At 40.1% G+C, this 23,629-nt stretch overlaps 1 protein-coding gene across 3 annotated transcripts in view; it reads left to right on the top strand.

The window, feature by feature from the left end:
• FRYL (FRY like transcription coactivator) overlaps nucleotides 1–23,629 on the top strand; it is a 183,589-nt gene that overhangs the window by 38,707 nt on the left and 121,253 nt on the right. For all 3 annotated transcript variants that reach the window (XM_089525215.1, XM_089525212.1, XM_089525213.1), the window contains one exon: nucleotides 17,295–17,494. In XM_089525215.1, coding sequence (XP_089381341.1) covers nucleotides 17,295–17,494 — 200 coding nt within the window. The remainder of the gene's footprint in view (nucleotides 1–17,294; nucleotides 17,495–23,629) is intronic.

The following is a 23,629-nucleotide window of genomic DNA, read 5'->3' as shown; positions in this document are numbered from 1 at the left end:
CTTTAAATTACAGTGTCTTATGCACAGTCTAGATGTATTTACATGTACATTTCTATGTGATTAAAGTAAGTATTTGGTAAGATGTGATGCTTTTAAATAAATAACAAATTATTTTATTAAATTTTTAAAATTAATTTAAAATTTATATTTAAAAAAAACCCTGAGGCCTGTCCTTTCTCTTCCCACTGAGCCTTGCCTCACTCACACCATTTCTTCAGCATTTTAAAGGGACACAGTCGAATGCCACAGACCGTTTCGACCAAAAGGCAGATGTTTGGGGAGCAGTGGCATCACCCCCCAGGGTATCACCTAGTGTAGTCTGCACAGCTCCACAACCCCTTAGTGACACACCTGGAAAAAGTAATGAGAAGTGTTCTTTGTTGGAAACTGAAGCGTCAACTGCATTCCAATGTAGACTTTTCTGCTATTGAGTTGTTCTCAATGTCAAGAAGTTTTTCCTAATGTTTAGTAAGAACCGCCCACCTTGTAATTTGAATCAATAACAACAACAGTTTCTTACCTGCCTCTCCCCATGGATTGAGAAAGGGAACAACAACAATTAACAAAAAACAACATTCATTAAAAACACATCAGTTAAAACACACATCATTAAAAGGACAAATAAGACATACACATACTAAAACGATCCACATTTAAAGCTCAGAGTTTGAAAATAATCTGGCTAAACCTGCCAGGAGAGGCTGGTCTTTAATTCAGCTGTCAAATCTTTTCTAGCAGGTTATTCCACAGTCTAGGGGCAGCTGAGGAAAAAGTGCACTGGCTGACTGGAGTGAACATCCGCCAGAGGACCTGAGCATACTATTCCATCATTTAAATCATTTGTAAAGCTGTTTAAATTCAATTTTATTCTGAATAGATTATTTAAAACGTGTTATTTTGTAATTGATATTTTAATGTTGGTCATGAATAATCTGGTAAAATTTGAATCCACTTAGATGTGCAGATGAGTAACTGTGTTTAGTATTAAGTATAAAGCAAACCGACCTGTTCTACTTAAGGTCACTGTTATATAACTTGTTTCTTAGAATGATATACTGAGGTTGTCGACTGTAAATACTGTGATAATTCTCATAAGAGAACATATTCTTGCAAACAAACTTGTAAAATGTGGGCTAAACAAGGCAGCTGTTACATGGATTTATAATTGGTTGTCTGGCCGAACACAAAGGGTGCTCAACAATGGTTCCATTTTATCCTGGAGAGAAGTGACCAGTGAGGCTGTATAGGTGCCTGTTAGATAGGTTCATAATACAGTGGTTAAAGAGAGAGGGGGAAATGATTCTAAGCTTTTCACAATACCTTTAATTGTTAATTAACTTGGTATGTAAATATAGGAAGTTAAAAACTACAAAACTGTAGTTCTGGACAATCAGGGTTCTGTATCTTAGCTCTAAAACATCGCATACCACTAGAGGCACTGCCCCATCAGTGTCTGATTAATTTACTTGGTTATAAGAGGCCTTTCCAGCTTCTGCATTTTGAAGGACAAGATGGCTATAAACGTGCGTTTGGTAGGTTAACCTTGATGAAGACAAAATTCGGTATGTTAAAGAGGATAATGATTTAATTGGTGTCTATATGTGTAGTGCTCTTTTAAAATTCTTTTTGGAAACCAATTTACACCACAAATTGATTATTAAAGTTGACCATGTGTTCTGTCCTATTGGTTCCTATTTGTTTCTGTCATAGCTGCCTTAGCAGCTAATCGCCTTCTCTTCAGGTTGTGCCAGCTATTTTTTTCACTTAGTTCAGCCTTGCAAACCACTTCTGACTCCTCTGAAGCAAATCGGCAATCAGTGGAGCAGACTCTGAAATGATTTCAGACACTAAAAAAACAGATGGGGTGTTGAACATGAAAAACGTCCTCTCCAAGAGCAACAAAGTTGGCACTCGTGTTGAACATAAACTATAAGAAGAGTAAAACTTTGCATTTCTTTCTTTTTCTTTGTTTCTTGAATTATTCATTAAGTTTTGATACATTAAGGCAAATGGATAACTTCTTTCTTGGATGTGGAGAAAATGGGTAGTAAAGGCACCAGATTCTGTATGATCTTGGAAGCTAGGGAAGATCAGTTCTGGTGATTATTTGGAAGGGAGACTGCCAATGAATACCAGGTGCTCTAGGCTATATTTCAGAGGAAAGAACTGGCAAAGCCATCCCTGAATATGAGAGGATGTTGGAAAGTTGTCAGCCTCACCAAGAAGGGAATGACCTAGAGCCATGAAACTTACTTGGCACATCATTTCTGAAGTTTCTTTACCCCCCTCCCCCCCCCTTTTTAACAAATTCTGATCACTGAAATACTGCTATGCTGCTGCTATCACCTCTGAATAATTCAAAAATTTCCTTCAAATTGTTTTTTAAGATTTGGAAACAGGAAATAGCCAGATGGAACAAGATCCAGTGTATATGGTAGATGGTGTATGTACTCCTACCCCAAATTCTTCAAAACATCCATCATCTTGTCAGCCCTGTGAGCAGGTGCATTGTCCTCCAAACATCAACAACAACAACAACACTTTCCCACAGCTTCTCTCACTGTTTTCTTCAATACCTCCTTTAATCAGCACTGCAAGTTAGAATAGTATTCTGCATTAACTCCTTGGCCCATCTGAAGTTAGTAGTAATCAAAATACCTTCCTTATCCCTTAAAACTGTGACCATGACCTTTCCTGCTGACTTTTGAGTCTTGAATTTCTTCGGCTGTGGAGAACTCAAGTGCTACCACTGCAAGAGCTGTTTTTTGGTCTCTAGATCATAGTGATATATCTAGGTTTCATCAACAGTGACTGGTTGTTCCAAACAAATTATCACTAGAACTCTAAAAATGATACAAAATCAACTTGGATTTATCCACTCAATTTTGTTTCTGATCAGCATACAAATATTTCAGCACCCACTTGGCTGAGAGCCTTTGCATGTGTGATTGCTTATGAATCCCAGTGCGTTCCTGGGATATCTCTAGTGTCTCAGCAATTGTTTTAGCTGATATTTGCCACTACTATGCCAAAATCAGATCATGAACATGCTCAACAGTTTCAGGAGTTGACACTGTTTAAGGCCTCCCCTACCTTGCTGCATCTTTGTTTTCAAAATCGCCATGCTGAAAGTTGGTGCACCACTTCTTTACAGTTCTGTATGATGGGTATGTGTCACTCAATGTTTGCATCATACAGTCATGGATTTCCTTTGGAGTGTTCTTCTGCAGGAACCTAATGATGGACTAGAGTTCAGCAATTGAAAATTTTTGTTGACATGGTTCTATCAACGATCTGGAAAAATCAGAAATTAGAGCAGTTTGGCAATTTGTGATACAAACGAAACCTTTTCAAGTTACAGTGACAAAATTTTACTCATATTTTGGAGTCAGGCTGAGAACATTTCAGCACCCCCGTCGTAAAGCTTGCCTTAGAAAATCCTATGAAATTCATGGGGTCACCATAACTTGGCAGGTGGCTTGAAGACAGTCACACACATGCGCTCACACACACACACACGTCTAATTAAGCTACATTAACAGTGGAATCACCATGATCACTCAACATGTATATGAAATAAGGGCAATGTTCTTTCAGTGTCTTGGATTTGTCTTGCAAATGATATGAATTCTATGCCAATTTATAATGTCTCATCACAGAGGGAATACAGAAATGCTTATGTGCAGTTGTAACATATAGCCAAGTGCTCTGTGCCAGAATTGGGATACTAATAGTAACTATAATAACATTAGAAGTGGAATGGAATACGATAGCAGTGGAACTTCCCAAGTACACATGGGAGCAGTAACAGTGCATGAGTTCTTGTGTGTGTGTATGTGTGCGTGTGCATGTCTTCAAGTCTCCTTTCAGTTTATGGTGACCCCCCCCCCCCATTCCATAGGGTGTTCTTTGCTTGGACATGATTTTGCTACTTCCTTCCATTGTAATATATCCTGCAGCACCTGGTATTAATTGGTGGTCTCCCAACCAAGTACTAATCAGAGATTACCCTGATTACCTTCCAGGATTAGGCAGGATTGGGTACCTTTAGGGTATTTAGGCCCTTAGTTCTATCTTGTCTTCCTTTTTTCACATTGCACTGGTGTGGTAGGATGGTGAAGATCAGTGGGATCTTTTGCCAAGGGCATTCAGCCCATGTAGGTCATGACTGATGGAAGGAGCAGCACCACCCTCTTCTCATTCCCTTGCGAACTACATGATGCCCTTGTCCACGGAATCCATAGAATGAGAACCCTGCCCCTCCCCCCTTAACGTAGTTCCCAGAAGCAGCCGAATAAGCTTAAATCAGGGCTGGTAATATCTGATCACTATGATCCTTGGTAGAAGAAGGGTGTTGAAAATGAAGAACATCAGTGACATTTGAGAAGTGTAACTCCTGTGCCTCAAGAAGCGCTTGCTGAGAGTACTTTGTTTCCCTGACATCTTCCCAATGTAGGCAAAAGGATGGCTCATCTTCTCTCCTGTTCTGAAAAGATGTCTCATTCCAGGTTTTTGTTGACTATTTGAAATTTCGGACAAGTTGACAGGGGTAAATAAAACATCAATTGAAGCGTGTTTCTGTTCTCATAATGATTTTTTTGCTGGGCCTGGTCATTCAAAAATACACATTTTAGTCTTTATTTTTCAACAAATTGCTTACCCCAGTTTGAATTTTGGGGTAGTTTATATTTATTCAGGTTACAGCATAGATGGACCATCAGACTTCCAAACTTCCACAAGAATAGATTCAGGAGGTTTTATAGTTGGTGTTCTTCATGGTCTCTGTGCCTCACATAAACAAGTTGCCACACCTTGGCTGAGAAATGTTTTGAAATATTCTAAAGCTGAGTAGCTTGATGCCCTTTCTTATCTTGCATGCCTATTTTAGCCTGGGGCAGTTGGATTAAAAAGGGCTTCACTGTTCATTGTTCTGTGGACAAAGCGTTTCCTTTTACATCCTGGTGCAAACTGGCTTGGATTAGATGTAAAAAGGACAGTCCTAGTTATCTCCTGGTTGGAAGCTGTAGGTTGCTGCTGGAAAAGTTTCAATCCCCCTGCCCCAATCCTGGCGTTTTATTTTGTTTGTTTATTTGTAAAGGTATCATGGGAGTGCATCAAATGCATCCTAGCATCTTCCAGATCATGCTGAGTGCTTCAGAAAGAACCAGATTCATTAGTGTGATCTGGAAGACCTATGCTTCTCTTTTAATAAATCCCAGATTTGTCCAGATAAGCCTGAGTTGATCTGGATTCATCTAGATCTGATGTATAGCAGTGTGTTACAGTTGCATGGAATTTGAAAGAAAGAAAAAACTGGTTTAGCAACTCAGACAACCTTTTGTTTTAGTTTGCACTGCATTCAGGTTATCTTTCTATGAGTCTCTTAATTATAAAAAAACATAGAGTTCTGCAGGAAGCATATTTCCTCTTGTAAAAGCTACTCTTGTGTAGGTTAAGTATAGTTCATTGTGTGTTCATATCATATTTTACTATATATTTCTAAAGATCAATGTATTTTAGAACAGCATATGATAGCACGTGGGAATTATTTGTGTGTAGGACAGTTAACCTAACTTTATCTAGTTAGTGATGTGTTGAAGCTAAATTTTAAATGCTACTCAGAATTCAGTTGTGAATTGTATCAAGTTAAAAATGCTGACAATTTACTGACATCTTGACAATCTACTGCTAAGGTCTGTTGAATCCACTAAAGAATCCCGGTATCATTCACAAAAGTAGAGTACGAGTATCAAGATATTACATGAGAATTTGAAATTGTATTTTTTTAAAATAATGTGCCATTGTTGTTTATCTTGCATCTTTTTCACAGCCTTGGAACTCACTTCCAGACATTAAAACAGGTACAGATAAACATACGCATCACTAAAACAGATAGAAATTAAAACATAATTTCTAGAGCAGGGTTTGTCTCGCGGAGCCCTTTTTACAATCATTTTCTATGGAGGAGCCCCTAAGAGGCCTACCCTACGTCTTACAAATTAGTGGTGTTTAGGAGTGGTGTTATTTTTTTGTTTCTTGTTCTTTAATTTCATCCATTTTTTATTTCATTTTCCTGGAGTGGCTGCGGAGCACCTGGAAAATGCAAGCAGAGCCCTAAGAGCTCCTCAGAGCATAGGTTGGGAACCACTGTTCTAGAGTATTAAAAGCAATCAAAGCATATTCATTTTTTTAAAAACCCACAAATATGAGCACATTATTGAAAGTTCTTTACCACAGTCAGTTCTCAAAGATTTACTGAAACAAGCAAACTAAAGCCTTCACCAACGAGCCCAATCTCTTCAGGAAGAGAGTTCCACAACCTGGAAATATCATCTGAGAAGGCCCTTTCGCATGTTCCCACCATATGGGAGGGTGCTGGTGGGGAGAAATAGGGCTTTGTCTTAAGGTTTCAGAATCCAGATAACATGGAGCCAATGTAGGAGTAACTTTTGAAATGGTTGATGCATTGTTTATGTATCTTTCTTTCGAATATACTTAAATTGAAAAAAATAATTGTAAACCCACCACAATGATCACAAGAGCAATGAAGAGGAAAGTGGGTGAGGAAACTAGTCACACTTTTAACTGATTTCTTTTAGCATGTGTTTTTGTGACTTTCAGTCAACTTCCCTAGTGTAACTGAGGAAGAGGAGTGAGATTTCAGAAAAGTCACACTAAAACAAATCAGCCAGTATTAAGGGTGGTGCTAGATCCCTTCCCTGTTCATAGAAGTTGTCCTTGCACACTCTCCTCTGGGACTCCTGCTGACTGAAATGTGTTGCAAACCAGCGAGAGAACCTCATCTTGTCTGTGGGATACTCTTTTTGATGCCAGGTCTCCACCTTCCTACCTTCTTCATGGTCTTTGTGAATCACACAAATGGGTTTGCTATGACCTTTCTCTGAGAGAGAGTATGATTTGCCCAAGGTTATCAGTGGCTTTCCATGGCTGAATGGGGATTTTAAACCTAGTCTCAAGAGTCGTAGTCCATTTCTCAAACCACTAAACTACACTGGCTTTCTAAATTGTATTTATAACAAACTTCTACCTTTCAAAATTTTGATGGGTGTTCTTTAATCAGTTTGATTTATTGTGCTCTGTCCTGGTATATTTTATCTGAAAATTGGGATACATTAATATTTTTCTAGCTGAATATGGTATTAAATCTGTCTGCTGTTCTGTCAAACAGTATGCCAATATTTTGTTTTACCATCATTACTGGAAGCAAAACTGTCAACTTCCTGTTTGCATTAGTCTTTGTCTATCACTAGGAGCATTGAGCATGAGCCATTAATGGGATATAAGTCATTTTATTAAGCAGTGTTGAATTTATTATTGCTGTCTATGCAAATATCTAGTTGGTGTTTTGAGTAACCAAAATGTTGTATGCTCCCTTTTCTTTCTCTCAAAATGATTTCACATGTTCTTCATTGCTGAGCATGTTGGCAGGCTACCAAACTTCACATGCTTAAATTATAAACCAAATGCTAGCATCTGTATCCAACTTTTCCCAAAGGGATTACCGTATATACTCGACTATAAGTTTACCTCATGTATAAATCGGAGGCAGCTTTTGTGGCCAAATTTACGGGTTTTGATGTGACATGTGTATAAGTTGGGGGCAAAATTCCTAGCGCCCTTGGTATCCCCTTGGAAGACAGCTGGGCTGGGGAAGAAGCTTGAAGGTCAAGCGCCTGCCCTTCCTCCTTTGCACAGCCCAGGTGTTCCTTCGGAGACAGCCAGGCTGGGGAGAGGCTTGGGGGGCAAGTGGGTGGCCTCCATCTTCTCCCGCCCTTCTTCCGAGAGGCAGCCAGGGTGGGGACAAGGCTTGGGGAGCCAGCACTGACTTTCCTGTGGACAGCCAGAGTGGGGACGAGACTTGGGGTGGCCAGAGCTTGCCCTCCTTCCCTCCCTCCCCTCAGCTGTCTCCCGAGAGACAGCTAAGGTAGAGACGAGGCTTGGGGAGCCAGCGCTGACCCTCCATTCTCCTCCCCACCCTGGCTGTCCCCTTGGGAGACAGTTGGGCTGGGGAGCAGGTTTGATACTGTATTGGCCTGTGTATAAGTTGACCCAGGGTTTTTGGGTCAAATTTTTTACCATAATTTACCAAAATAAGTATATATGGTACCCTTTTGTTCTACCAGAATGGACGTCGTCTTGACAAAAACACCTTGCATATTCAGTCTCCTTTACGTCACAGCCCGAACACTGTCCAATTTGCAGTCAACCCTCTGTATCCACGGATTCCTTTATCCGCAGGTTCAACCATCCATGGCTTGAAAATATTTTTAAAAAATATAAATTTCAATAAGCAAATCTTGATTTTGCCATTAAGGGGTATCATGTTACTATGTCATTGTATTTAATGGGACTTGAGCATTTTGGTGTCCATGAGTGGTCCGAGTGCCCAAACCCAGTGGATACAAAGAGCCCCCTATATATTAATCTCATTGCATTACCATTGAATATTTGTTTGGAATATAACTCCAACCTATAAAAAATAAGACAGCAGATACTCACTTCTCTCTATAAAATGTTAGAAATTTTTAAGAAAGTCATCTTTGTTCTCTTTTCATTATTTAAGTATTTGCATTATACTTGGAAATATAAGCCCAATAGCACTCTTTGGTTTACTAAGGACGCTAATTTGCAGTGCAGTCCAAACTTAATAAGTAGGCTGAGAGCCAGCTGAGCTGACACTAAGGCATCTGAAACTGTGCTGCATGTAAACCTTTCCCCATCAGAGTAGAGCAGTGCCTCAGCTGGTCCAAGGAGTAAATGTCAGCAGGGGGAAAATACTCACCTTTCCAGTAGTGTCTTTAGAAACTATGCTGATAGCTACAATCACCAGCCATCAGGGCAGCTTGTACACATGTGGATATTGAGGGAGGGAAGGGCAGCAAGGCCAGGATCCCTGTGGTGTGTTGATAAGGAACTGTGCTACTCATGTTTATTTTGGGTCATGAGTGGCTGCAGCTATAGCCTAGCCTATATTCTGGACCTTCTTGATTTGTTTAGGGCTGAGGAACAAACTCTTACCTCTCAGAATCCCCTAGGTAGTTTTTACTCCCAGAATCCCCTAGGTAGTATTTAACTCCTGGAATACCCGAGGTACCTCATCTCTTTTGGTTGAGGTACTGAGGAAGCCAAACAGTATTGTGCCCATGCTTGGTCTTTAATCATGTACCATTTTCAGGCCTTTCCTACTGAATGCCAGAGCGTGGTCTGAGTTCTTCCCTCCCCCTCTGGGCCCTGCTTAGGAGCCAAGCATCTTTCCTTCCTCTTTTGCTCCTTTTCTGTATCTTGATTGGGTGTCTGTGACTTGGCTCTTCCCTTTCTGCCTCAGCAATGTGGTTGGGGCTAGGCTTGTGCCTTCTCCTCCTCTGCAGTTTGTGACTGAGTCTCCTCCTGAACATGACTGAGGAGCAGATCCTTGCACTGCCCAGTGTGCTTGTGTGGGAGCCACTCTATACTGTGTTTGGGTATGGCTCCTCTTCAGTCCCTCAGGATATAATTGAGAGCAAAGCTGAGTTTCCTCCATGTCTTCCTACCTTACTTCTTGCTGAAATTGGGTATACCACCTCCCTTTCCAATAAATATGAGTCAGTTGTTCTACATGGGCTTTTATTGAGGAAGCAAAAAGTGAATGGTTCTAGAGTCAAGTGAACAGCATGTCTGGTTGTCAGTATCTCCCAACAGTAATGCTCCTGTACCTTGGATAAAATAAATCCCATGCCTTTGGGCTGCTAGGCTACATGAGCAAATGCTACACCTGACCCATAGCTTTCTGACTGGGCATTGCAAGGGTACAAGAGCACAGTGAGGGCAGAAGCTCTGACAAGGGCACAGACAGTAGACAACAGCCTCCTGGTTTGTGGTTGTACAGTACTGGCTTGTGGCTGGCAAGGCTGATGGGATTGTGAGCTATACCTATAAATCAGCTGCCAGTGAAGAAAACAGACAGAAAGAGAGACAAGAAACAGTTATGTTATTGGCATAACATTGGCAAGTAGCCTTATCACAGAATGTGAGGAAGGGGGAGAAAAGAGCTTTCTTAAAGTGGCAGTGCTCTCAGAAATTATGCCAGGGGTGGTGAAAGGCTGATGGAGTCGGTTGAAAAGGGTGTAGACTGAGTTGTCCCATTATTCCCACAGTTGCTGTGGATGCTCTGTACAGATTCAAGCTCATTTTTATAAGGGCAGCCCCACTACATTCCTAAAAGACAGAAGCAGGAATGAGTATTTGGTAAGCAGCCAATGTTTGGCTCAGTACAGCACTAACTAGTCAGGGACATTGAGAGAGGATGAATGTTCCTTAGCTGCAATGAAATATGAAAGTGAATACTTCCCTGGAAGAGGGAAGGGAAGTTTGACTCATTCAGCAACCTCTGCCTGCATTGTGCAGGGTTCAGGTACTCTTCCCTTTAGCTGCAGTGTGAAAGTCATCATCACAAGTCCCTTTTACATCTCTTAGCCCCTGTCACCAAAGATCTCCCCTAGTTCTGGCTGCCTCCAGAAAGTGAAAAATTTAAATATCTCACAATGTCCCATCAGCTTCCTGAGGTGCCCTGTGGCATTTTGCACCCAGCTTGGGAAATGCTGGCATAGGCTGTATCATCCCAAACTACAGACAAGGGCTCACGTGGTAGTTTATTCTCCCATATGTTACATCTGTTTAGAAATCTAGTTGTTTAGGGTAAGATTTCTGCTTTACCTATTTTCTGTTATACTTTTCTTTGTATACATATTCTATTTGGCATGGAGCAGCATTGGTGTTGACTTTCTTGGGTTATTTAGGATTGTTTACTGACTCTTCCAAGTAATCAGAATTGCTGCTGAATTAATCAGATTGAACACAAAATTTAGCATAGAGAATTACCATGCAGTGACATGAATAGACTTTTTGAGCTAAGAAAAAATGTTATACTTATTTTAGGAGCTTCTTTAACATACATAGTTTTTAATTTCTGACAGGCAAACATATTTTGGGGGGAGGAAGTGCAAGCAGATACAAGTCACTTATGTTCTTTAAATTTACTTATAATGTATTGTGTAGCTACAATGGTAAGTAACTTTATAGAACAGGTATGGCTATCACGCAGCCAGTTTCCTACTAATATGATGTATTATGTAATTATTCATTCATACTGTACATAGGCCCAGCTAATTCAGAATATTTTCAATAGTTTTAACTTTTAAAATTATTAAGCAATTGCTGTCATTCTAAAGCAATCTGATCTAAAACTTCTGAGAACAAAGAGCTTTTTTCTGTTTTGACCACTGTTTCTTGTTCAGAGGTATTTTTGGATTCATTTCCACAATATACACTCAAATTTCAAAGGAAGGATAAATGGGTTCTAATTTGTCTTCATTTGTGAACTATTTCAAAGGAGAAGGAGATGTTGTAATCTATCTTTGCATTCAGTTCTTAGGACAGATGAAATTGGTAGGAAGCCATTGTTTCAAAAAATAGAAGCAAGCAAAAGAACAGCCTAGTTGCGCTAATAGGACAAAATGCCAGAAAGCCTTTTCTTGGACACTTGCCTGTTTTCAGAGGGGATATAAACTTTATACCTGATGACGTTATCCATTAAGTTTCCTAGCTATTTCCTGTAAGAGATAAAATAAATCAAACTGTATTAGTTTCTTTTGAACATTGGCAGAAAGGCCAGGGTTGTATTACATACTGTATGTTTGTGCCACGAGCTCTTATTGGCTATATTTATATGAACAAGAACCATTAATGTTCATTATTGCTTATCATCCAGGCTCAGGTAGAGTGGTATTCATAGTACTAACCTGCTGCTCCTCCTAATGTTTTCATCTAGGCATGAATGAAACCGCTAGTTCATTTATTTATTGGTTTGATTTATATCCTGTCTTTCTTTTAGAACAGGACTCACAGTCAACAGTGTTTTCTGCTTTAAAATGGAGAAATAAACTTGACCAAGGATGGCCTACCCACATAATAAATGCATCTGTCATAGCTAGTACTAAAATCTAGTTTTCTCAGATTCCTTTGCAACTCTTCATTCAGTGAATGTCATTGGCTCTTGGGACTTTCATCTATCTCTGAGTATGCTTACCTTCATATTCCTATTTAATAGTAGATGTAGAGGGAAGAAGTTATTTTTGGCTGACTTTGGACTGCTTTTTTCATGACGTTTGGAACTGGTCTGCTTTTTGATGTAATGACTCGGCTCTGCTTTATGTACAATGTGGTATTGTACTGTGGTACTGTCATCATGGGACCTTATCTTCCCACCTATTTTAGACAGCTCCCAGATTCTTTCTTTTCACAAATTTGTTAACTCTCCTGTATTTCAGATGCCTCCTGAGCCAGTTAAGAAGTCCTCCTTGTTGGATAAACCTGCCTTGCTTAAAACAAACAAACAGATCTGTTGCCTCTGATAAAAATATCTACTTCTGGATTTCAGGATTTCTCTCTATTACATTATGACTGTTTAACTGCAAGTCTTCAAGATTGTGTGTTTTGGATGTCTGTTATACAGTAAGCCCTTGGTATCTGTGGGGGATCTGTTCTGGACTTCCCTGTGGATACCAAAATTCGTGGATGCTCACGTTCCATTGACCCCAATGGCAGCACGATCATGCAGCCACAGCACCATTGGGGACAATGGAACTGAAGTCCTCCTTCCTTCCTTTGTACATTGAAAATATCCTGGTTGTGAGTAGTTAAGTAATTTAGTTAGGTATGTATTTTGCAGAGTTACAAGAAATTGCTGCACCCTTTATCTGCTACTTGAATTAATTTGAACTTGTGGGGTTTTCAGATGCAGGAATGGTTTGCAGGAGAGCACCTTTATTGAAATTGGTTGTTGCTTGTTGGTGATTGTCTTTTGCTTTAAAAATAATATTTCAACACAGATCTGTCACAGCTGCTTACAAAGTGATATTAATAAAGTTGCCCTCTTTAAACTAGATATTTGTCAGCAAAATCACTTTAAGCACAATTTACACTGAGAATTCATCTGTATTTCTGGGGTATGTTTGCCAGTGGTGGCTTTGGAGTCAGGAGAAACAATATATAATGTATGTTAGTCATCACTCTTTCACGACAGACTTCATAGTCTTTCAGAATTTCTTGATAGCCATTTGTAAGTTGAATAATACTAATGTTGGCCTTGAAGTATGCAATTATGAAAACATGTTTAAATTGGATCTGTATTGGATACTCATTGGGCAGTTGCCATTTTTCCATTTTTAGGAAGGATACTGTGGGGTGGAGCAACCATAGTATCCTTCTGGGTTGCCTTGGGATGGGGCTTGGAGGCAATGTTTCAGCATGGCTGCTATCCTCTTTGAAGAGCAAATCCAGAAGGCAATGTTGAGGGGATTACTACTTGACTTTTTGACCATAGACCTGGGGGGGGGGGGTCCCTCAGGGTTTGGTTTTGTCCCCTGGGCTATTTAACATGCACTTGAAACGGCTAGGGGAGGTTGGAGTTTGGACGGGTCCTACTGGACTACTCAGCAGCATTCAACGCGTTTGATAATAGTATTATGGGACACGTGGCTGATATGGGACATGGGTGGTTCTGGTCTTTTTTGACTGGGAAGGTAGCGCTGGGGAACTGTTCAGTGGCTTGGCCATTAGCTTGTGAGTCTGACATGGCTCAGTACTGTTTCCTATTCTTTTTTAGTATCTATATGAAATTGCTAGGTCAGATTATTCAAAGTTTTGGAGGTGATGTCTTCAGTAAGGTGATGATACCTAGCTCTCTCTCTTTTACAACTGATGGCAAAAGGGCTGTGGAGGTGTGAAGCATAATCTGGATTCAGAGAATGATTGGATGGAGGTGAATAAACTGAGGCTCCAGGCAAGATGGGAAATCCTGTAGTCAGTAGGAAAATTAACATGGGTTTAAGATCACAGCCTGATCTATATGGGGTTGTGTTCCTTCTGAAACATCAGGTTCACTTGCACATAGTGTTGCTCTTGGAAAGTCAGCTGACTCTGCCCTTTCCTGGTGAGAGCAGTTCGAGCCAAAATGGTTTGTGCCATAAATTAGACTACTGTAATGTGCTCCTGGGAACAGATGGCATACCAATAGAACTTCTATAATCCACAGAGACAGAATCAAGTACCCTTCTAACTAAAATATACCAACAAATATGGAAAACAAAGCAGTGGATGTTCCCATCCATTAAAAAAGAGACACAAAAGATTACGGTAATAACAGGACCATTGCACTAATTTCCCATGCAAGCAAAGTCATGCTCAAAATTCTTCAACAAAGACTCCCACTATATATGGAAAGAGAAATCTCAGAGGCAAAAGCTGGATTGTGGAAAGGAAGAGGCATTAGGGATCACATTGCAAACATTCAATGGATAATGGAGTGCACCAGGGAATGCCAAAATAAAATATGCATGTATGCATGTGCTTTATTGATTACAGCAAAAGCTTTGACTTCATGGATCAGCTAGAGAATGCTCTCAAATCAGAGTGCCACTGCATTTGATTGTACTGATGTGTAACTTGTATTGAGGACAGAAGGCTGCTGTCAGAAATAGAATAGTTTCCATTCAGCAAAGGGGTCAGGCAAGGCTGCATACTGTCACCCTATTTATTCAGCCTGTATGCAGAAAACATACGATGAACAGGCTTAGACTCAAAGACAGGAGGTATGAACATTAACAACCTAAGATTTACTAGTAGCAGAAGCAAAGACCTGCAGCAGTTACTGGGGAAGATCAAAGAGGAAAGTTCTAAGTTAGGCTTAATGTTGAACATTAAAGGGGAAAAAATGGTCACATAAGATACACAAGAATTCATCCTAGATAACGAGAAAATTAAAATAGTAAAAGTGTTCCCATTCTTTGGATCAAATATAGACCAGAATAGAAACTGCAGTCAAAAATTAGAAGAAGACTAGAGCCAGCATGGTGTAGTAGTTTGAGGGTTGAACTATGACTATGGAGACCAGGATTTGAATCCTGGTTTGGCCATTGAAACCCACTAAGTGACCTTGGGCAAGTCACACTCTCTCAGCCTTAGAGGATGGCAATGGTAAACCCTCTGAAGAAACTTGCCAAGAAAACCTTGTGAAAAATTCATCTTAGGGTCATCAACCTGAAGGCACACAACAACAACAACAACAACAACAAAAAATTGGGAAGAGTAGCTGTGAGAGAACCGGACAAAACCCTAAAGGATATAATGCTGAACGTCCAAGCCGTTGTATTCCCTATCACCAGGTACAGATTGAGAGGTGTACAATGAAGAAAGCCTGTAGAAAGATCAGCTCTTTTGAAATGTAGTGCTGGAGAAGAGTGCTAAGGATACCGTGAATGTCCAAGAAGAAAAATAAATTGGTTCTAGACAGATTAAGTCCAAACTCTCCCTCGAAACCAGTATGACTAAACAGAGGCTCTCATACCTGACGACATCATGAGAAGTCATGAATCATTCAAAAAGGCAATAATGATAGGAAAAGCTAGAGAACAAAAGAAAGAGAGGAAGACACATGCCAGATATTTGGACTCAATCAAGGAGGCCAGTGGCCTGAAACAGCAGTAACTGAGTAGAGCAGTTGAGGACATCCACAGGGTCACCATGAGTTGAAGACAACTTGAGGGCAGTTAACAACAAAAGCAATGTGCTGTATGTGGGGCTGTCTTTGAAAATGGAAGCTGTGGTTAGCAAACTGTTAATAGGTGTTCATCATAGTATGTAACACCAATCTTACAAGAAGTGTACTGGCATTTAGTTTGCATTTGAGCTCAATTCAAGGTACCAGCCCTAAACAGTTTGGGAACAGAATATTTGAAATTTCAGACTGCTTCTTGCCATATAAGCCTGGCCATAATTCAAGATCTTCCATGAAAGTCCTGTAGTGTGTCCTAACAGTTTGCAAGGCTAAGTTGCTGGTTACATGTGACAAGGCTTTCTCTATAGCAGCATGCTGACTGTGAAGTCTCCCTGCCTAACTGGCTCCATCTCTTCTGAGCTTCTGGCAGGCAGCTAAAAAAAGATGTTCCATGGGGTCTTTTGACCTTGAACATGCTCTGGCTCTTTTAACTCTTTGGTTTTAAATTATTGTTAATTAGGGTTTTTTATTTATATCGTTTTTAAAAAAATGCTTTCATTCATTGGGTTCTGATGGGTTGGGAGATGATATATAGATGCCTTAAATAAATTTAAAAAATAAAAAAAATCAGCATTTTTGGGGGGTGCTTATTTAGAAAAGATTGGCAATTTTGCCAAGTTAACCCCCTGTGATCTATTATTTTACTTATCGTATCTGTTTTCTGCTCTGATGGATTACTACTGAAAATAAAAAAATAGCCATACTGCTTCTATACACACAAGAGCATGAAGTTTGTGTTCCAAGAGAGCATTGTTGCGATGCTGAAGCTGTGGAATAGTTGGTCAGAAGAAGTTTGCATCCCCATCTTCACCAGCTTTTACATAAGTTCTTAAACCACTTTTATTCTGTAGATATGAATTTAGGCCCGATACAGATAGGCCAAAATAAAGTTGCTTCGGGTCACTTTGGAGGTATGCTATTTAAATGATGCATGCATCTTAAGAGTCTGGAAGCTGAGCCAAAGCTGTGCTGTAGTCCATCACATTACATACCCCACTGTTCTCTGTAGTTCTGATTTCCAAGAATTTAAAGAATTTGCTTTAAGCACTTTTGAACTCTTCTTTGATGCCTTGCTCCTTCTTAGTGTTCTTCTTTTCTTAAGGCATACAAATGCACATAGCTTTCTTTTGTACCATATGTCATTTCTAGAAATCAGAAAGTTAAAAATGCTCCTAGTTTCTATTTCCAGTGAACACTTCCTTGTCAAGAATGAATATATAATCTTTTGAATATGCTGTAAATTAATGTAAATTATATTGCTGTATTTCCCCCTTTTAATTTACATCTGATCCTATTCTGCATCTCCAGAGCATGTACTGAAGATGTATTCACTTGTATTTTAAATGTTAGTCAGGTGGTCTTAAAGTTTACAATCTAGATTAATTGAAGTGGAAAATTTAGAGAGAAATGAAACAAAAGTAAAACAAAAGTCAGTAACATTGTCTATAAAATCCTTCCAACACTTCTTCTATATCTGATATTGTTAGAGATTTATAACTTTGACTTCATAAATATTTTCTAATGAAAACATAAGAAAGTGATCACAAAATTAGAGTAATTTTTCTCTTTTGTTAGAGGAGTGTATTAATCTGTAACTTTCTAGAATCTATTGCTACTTCTGAAAAATGCTGATGTTTTTGTTTACTTTATTATTAATGATGCTTATTTCTCTTTCCACTAGCATCAGCACCAGCCAGAAGTGTTACTAAACGTAGGATTTCTCCCAGCATCAATTCTACTTGGGAAAAAAGAAGTGTCATCATGTCTAATATTACAATTGATCCAGATGTCAAACCTGGTGAATATGTTATCAAGAGCCTCTTTGCTGAGTTTGCTGTTCAGGCTGAAAAGAAAATTGAAGTTGTAATGGCTGAACCTTTGGTGAGTTTTCTAAGATGCACTGACTCGTTCATGTTTATTTAAAATTATTTAACCTGACTTCGATAATAGGAGGTCGGTGAAACAGACAATATGGGAAAATTGTCACTGGTCTACAGTAGAGCACCAGATAATCCAACTGTACTTTCTTCTTCCTGATAGCTAATAGGATTTCCCTCTTTCCCTGTATAGAAGGATCATGAAGGTTTTTAAAATAACAGAATGCTTAGTAAAGCAGAATTACTTAGAGATATACAAGAAACTGCAAAATAGAACTGTATCAAAGAACTCATTTCCTGTCTCAATGAAATTTATTTTTTATAAATACTATTGTGACTTGTTACCTTGTTTCTTTTAATCTGTAAGGAGAAGCAACCAGAGACCATTGGTTACAGGAAGGAAAGCTGAAATGAGCCACAGACCTTTAATTTAGATGTGACAAAATGTTATATTGTAAGGCACTGAAAGAAAGCTACTAGGCAGAGACAATCAAGAGAGCCTATGGGTGCATCTTCTTGTTTTGGCTTGAATATCAGCTTCTTTTTACAGTTTGGTGAAGCTGCAAAGGCTATGTTGATTTTTCAAATTATTTGTAGTTTCTTTACTCACTTTAGTAGTGACTTGTGTACATAAGGGCTGTAGCAGGAAAGTGAACAATTATCCTTCACTTTCCTTCTAGGAATATTTGGTATCTATATTAAGCAGAATGCAGAGGGACTAGTGCAGTGGTGGTGAACCTTTTCAGGGCCAAGTGCCCCAACTAAATGTTTTTCCAGCACCGGGGTTTTTCCAGCACCAGGGTAATACTTGCCAGGGGCAAGACTTCCATCCCCTGGGGGAAGGACTTCTACCCCTGCATCTTTCCTGGTCTCCTGCTGCCTCCAGAGTGTGGGGGGGGGGGAGGAACAGTCATGCACACTTGTTCCACCTTCTCTCCATCAGGTACTGGACCAAATGGCATTGTGTGCCATCTCTGGCACTTGTTCCATAGGTTCACCTTTACGGGACTAGTGCAACGTGAACTTGTGGTAGAGATGGGGAAATTAATCTGGATGATCTTGTAAGGTGAAAAAGAAAAACTTACATTTATTGTCTGAGTCCAGTAAACAGTTAGACAAAAGAGGTTGACCTGTACTTGGCTAAATGAGCCCCAAAAGTTGGCTTTCAGGACTTTGCCTGATAGGTTTGCCTGATTTTAACCTAGAAAAGCTAACAAAATATACATAGATGTCGCATTCAAATCCTTCAAAGTCCACTTCCTCTCAGCATGCTTTTGAAGGGAAATGTCAAGGAGCTGCCATTGCTGCCAATTTCCCTCCCAGGCATTCAAAAAGTCAGCTGTGGTGCCACAGTGGAGAGAGTAGAGGGGATTGATGCTTCTTTTAGATGCTCCTGGGACAAAGTTAGCTCTCACCATTTCACCACTCGGAAAAGGTGACGATTCCATTTTTGATAAGAGTTAAAGGACAGTATTTACATTGATCTATGAATATATATATATTTTTGGAGGGGTCAATTTTTTAACTAAAATTTCTAGACTTATACATGAGTATATAAGTGATCATTTAAATCCTCTTCAGCTACAGCATCTCAAATCTGAAAGATTAGTCTACTGCCCGAAACAGAAGGGCCAAAAGGAGCAGCTTCTGGCTGTTTCAGAGGCATGGTGTGCAGACGATGCACGCCTCCAGTGTGGCCGAAAGCTGCCAGCAAAACGAGGGGCAAAAAATGCTTGTTGCTGTTAGCTTGTTTAGGACCATAGAGGCAGCCCGTTTTAGAAGTGGGCTGTCTGATTATTGCAGTCCCGGGCCAATTGGGGCCAGAGGCCACTCCAAGGCACCTGCCTGCTTTGCCCCTATATGTAAAGATCTTTGTCTGCTGGTAGAAAGGTAGCAGAGAAGACCAGTTTAGTCTCCTTCTGTGAGGATTACAGAGTCTGAGTGGGGCCATCAAGGAATCCCTCCCATGCATCCCCACAAAATGTGCCTTTGTCAGTGGAACACAAGAAGCAGTCTTGCCCAAAGATCTTAGCATTGGAACATCTCTTATGAAAGAATACTATTTTTCAGATATCCTGGTCCCCATAGATATGTGGTTTAATGCAGTACTATTGATAAATGGAAGCCAGAAATTATCCACTTGAAGACTAGAGGGGGATGGGCCTGTCTGTTCTGATGGATACCTGAAAGTATAAAAAGTATAAAAATCTAATTAGACACTTTAAACTATAGCTGCCACAGCTCAGTTCTGTAGAAAAAGATGCTTACGGTACGAAGCATCCAAGTAAGAAAGCTTCAGACGTATCCACCAATAGTATGAACTGCTGCATATGATTTTTCAAAGTTCTGGTCAGTGGAGCAAAGTAAATATTTATCTGATTTGATTATTTGTCTTTCTTTATATGGTGGTAGGCAATGTTGATTTGTATATAGGGGTACATTTGTGAATATTGTGGATCATGGTGTGAATGTGACCGTGTCTAATTTTTTAAAACTGTAAACTTGACAGCTACAAGAAGTGTATGCTTTACATGTACAGAGATAGAGCATTGGTGAACTCTCCAAGGCCCAGTCCAGATGGGCGCAATAGGACGCCCTCGTCATGTGCAAGGGGCAGTGCTTCTAGGCTCCCCTCGCCCTTCACACATGATGAGGGCGTCAAAATAGCAGCGCCCTGTACAGATGGGCGCAGCCATCATTACGTGATGGATGCCTAGGGTCCGCACGTCGTGGTGCTATTATGACATCGCAAGTGCGCCATTGGCACACTGCGGCGTCATAATCGCTTTTTGTGGGTTCTTTTTGGTCTGTGGGGAAGTCCTGCGGTCTGGAGGCTGCGGCTCCCCCGCGGACCAAAGCTAGGCGCTGGGAGGCCATCCTGTTTGGATGGTCTGTCCCGCGCCTAAGTATTGGACTCGTCAGCTCAGTATTTATACATAGGGAAGTATTTGAGGTTTTCCTCTAAATGTGTTCATCTTTAAATGTAACTCTCAGGTTCTATTATAATTTGTTTCTATGGTTGAGAAAATACTTGGGTTTGCATGGTGCCATTGAAAAGGGCAATTTAAAAGCAGACAAAAGGTTATTTTCTAACATACACTTAAGCTACACTTTTTCAAAATGCTGCTGTTTGGTATGCTTGTTGAGGACAGTTGACTTTTGCTCCACTTTTTACTGATAAGCAATCAAGAAAAAAAATCTAATCCGTTTTCTTGGAAAATGGTATAGGTATAATAAACTGTGTTTGTTCACCTGCTGTGTCTCCTTAGTCCGTCCGATTTATTGTTGCCTGAGTTCACATTTTAAAAATCTACTTCTTTAGGAGTAGTATAATAAAATAGTTTAGATTTGATACTGTAAATAGTATGGGTATAATAAACTATGTTTGTTCACCTGCTGTGTCTACTTAGACTGTCTGATGTATCGTTAGCTGAGTTCACATTTTATAATCCTACTTCTTTAGCAGTAGTGTAATAAAATAATATAAATTTCATATTGTCTCATTTTCATATGCCACCTGGATCTTTTCTGGGAATTAGTTTTCAAGCTCTCACACACATTTTATTCTTTTTCGTTTTTAAATTGTGTTGTCACATATTATGAAAAGCACATGATATCTGTGTGGACTTGGAGTTATTTTAGTTATTTAGTTATTTTGCTCAGAGAAATTGATTTTAAAAACATTACAAAATAGCCACCTAAAGGAAGAAGCATTGCAGTGCATGTAAGTAGAGAAAATGTAAAACTATGGCAGTTGGGTAAAAGAACAAGAAACGACTTGCCTCTACAGATGGGTGGCTGAGCGCCGCCCCGTTAGTCCTATATGGAGACCGCAGCAATCATACGCCACCGGCTCCAGAAGGAGCAAAAAAGCCCTGAAAAGGAGCTTCTTTTTGCATCCCTGAAGGGATGCCATAGGCACACTCATGCGCCATGATGATGCCCCTTGTGTACAGTGATGTTTAGGTGTTGTGCAAAGGTGTGTACAAAGTGCCGGTCCGTAGAGCCCCTAAGTGTTTATAATCTTTGTTTTAAGAAAAATCTGGAAACAGATGCTGGTGAAACGTCAGGAAGAAAACGTTCTAGAACATGGCCACATAGCCCGAAAAACCCACAAAAATAATCTGGAATGTTTATCAGTTTATAGAGAGGGATCTCAAACTGTCACCACCTAATAAAGCCAGACTCAGTGAACAAAGGCGCACAATTATAAGAGTGATACACACACAAACCAAGTTTGGAATAAGGGTTTTCATTTTAAATCTCCTCTAGTGCACAAGTCAGAGCTGCCCATAAAAGCCAGTGAGGGCATCTAGAATTTTAACAAAGCTATGGTTGGAAAGAAATGTATGTCTACTTTAAGCCCTCATGTACAAATAGGAATTCGTTTTTTGTGTGTGTGTGTGGGGGGGGGGGTTGGGCTATGTGGCCATGTTCTGGAAGATGTTCCTGACATTTCACCAGCATCTGTGGCTGGCATCTTCAGAGAATGCTGGCATGGACATGAGTGGAGTATATATACTCTGTGACTCTTGGTTGAGAGGAAGTGATTTACATGTTAATCTCTTTGTTGATCTGTTGTTCAATGGCAAGGCTTCAGGATGTCTATTTAATTAGTGATCCATTGTCTGCTGGAAAACTCCGCTGAGCCTGGGTGGTTTTCATTTCCTTGGGCTGGGTCTTGATTTTGATGTTTTGGAGTGTTTCCTCACCAGTTTCCCTATTCTGTCTGTGACACTTTTGATGTATGGTAAAAAATATCTTCCCTTTGGGTGGTTGTTTGTCTTCACTCCTATGGGTTTTTCTGGGTCTGTTAGCCCTTCTGGAATTACTAGACTTACACTGAGTGAACAATGCAATATGTTTTAGTTCTCCAATATCAGTACATTTTATAGTCTTTAGCTAGCAGAAGACTTACAACAAGTCTTGCAGTGTAGTCTTCTGGTAAACTGTTTCAAAGAGCAAATCTGTTACGCATCGCAGTTTGGGAGTCAGATTGAGACTGAGAAAATAGTATAACACAATCCAACAACATATTCCTCTGTTAATATTGTACATTGGAAGAATGGAGGCAAATTTGGATTCTGGTCCAAAACAAAACACCTCTTCAGCTTTCAACAATGGGCACACTACTTAACCACTGCCTCTGCCCCCTTTCCTCAGTGAAAATCAAGCACTTAATTGCTTGAAGAAGTCTCTCCCTTGACTTGTGGACTACATCAAGGGAAGTAGTAGTACCAAACAAACTACAGTCACAGGGACTCTGATTCACAGGGAATCTGTTCTGGGCACACACACATGCGCGCGAATTGGAAATATCGCTGATATTGGGGTCCCATTGATTTCAATGGCTGTGCGCTCCCGTGCTTGCCATTTTCTTTCCTCCCCACTTGCCATCCGTGAGTAATCAAGACCGCAGATCCCAAGTCCACGAACAGGGAGGGATGTCTGTGTTGTGTTTTGGTGAGACTTCACCTGAAATACTGTGTTAGGTTGCACAATTCAAGAAACATATTGACAAGCTGGAACATGTCAAGAGGAAGGCAACCAACATGGTGAAGGGTCTCATATCCTCACGCTATGCAGAACAGCTTAGGGAGCTGAGTTTGTTTAGCCTGGAAAAGAGAAGGTTAAGAGGTGTCTTGATAGCCAAGTTTAAATATTTGAAAGGATGTTATATTGAAGATGGAGAACACTTGTTTTTTGCTGCTCCTGAAACTAGGACAGGGAGCAGTGGATTCCAACTACTCAAAGGGAGATTCCACCTCAACATTAGGGAGAACTTCCTGACAGTAAGAGCTGTTCGATAGTGGAATATGCTGCCTCAGAGTGTGGTGAAGTCTTCTCCTTTGGGGATTTTTAAACAAAGGCTGGATGGCCATCTGTCAGGAGTGCTTTGATTGTGTCTTCCTGTATAGCCAGCGGTTGGACTGGATGGCCCTTAGTTTAAAGCTCCACCATTGGTACTTGGAGTACTTCTAGGCACATAAAGCACTGGAACCGAGCTCCTGTCTCAATATCTGTTATCAGCTTCACACTGTAAGCAGCTTTCCATAGCATGACTCAGCAGAAAAGTTGGCAGCTAGAAAAGGAAGGGGCTTTTATGACAGGCAGAGTAGTTCTTTGGCAGAATGTCCCA

Source organism: Sceloporus occidentalis, unplaced genomic scaffold (assembly GCF_023333645.1).
Source record: "Sceloporus occidentalis isolate IW3139 unplaced genomic scaffold, rSceOcc1.0.p SCAF_5, whole genome shotgun sequence".
Lineage (NCBI taxonomy): Eukaryota > Metazoa > Chordata > Lepidosauria > Squamata > Phrynosomatidae > Sceloporus > Sceloporus occidentalis.
Note: the sequence above shows the minus strand (reverse complement) of the source record. Positions and strands in the feature narration are given on the sequence as shown.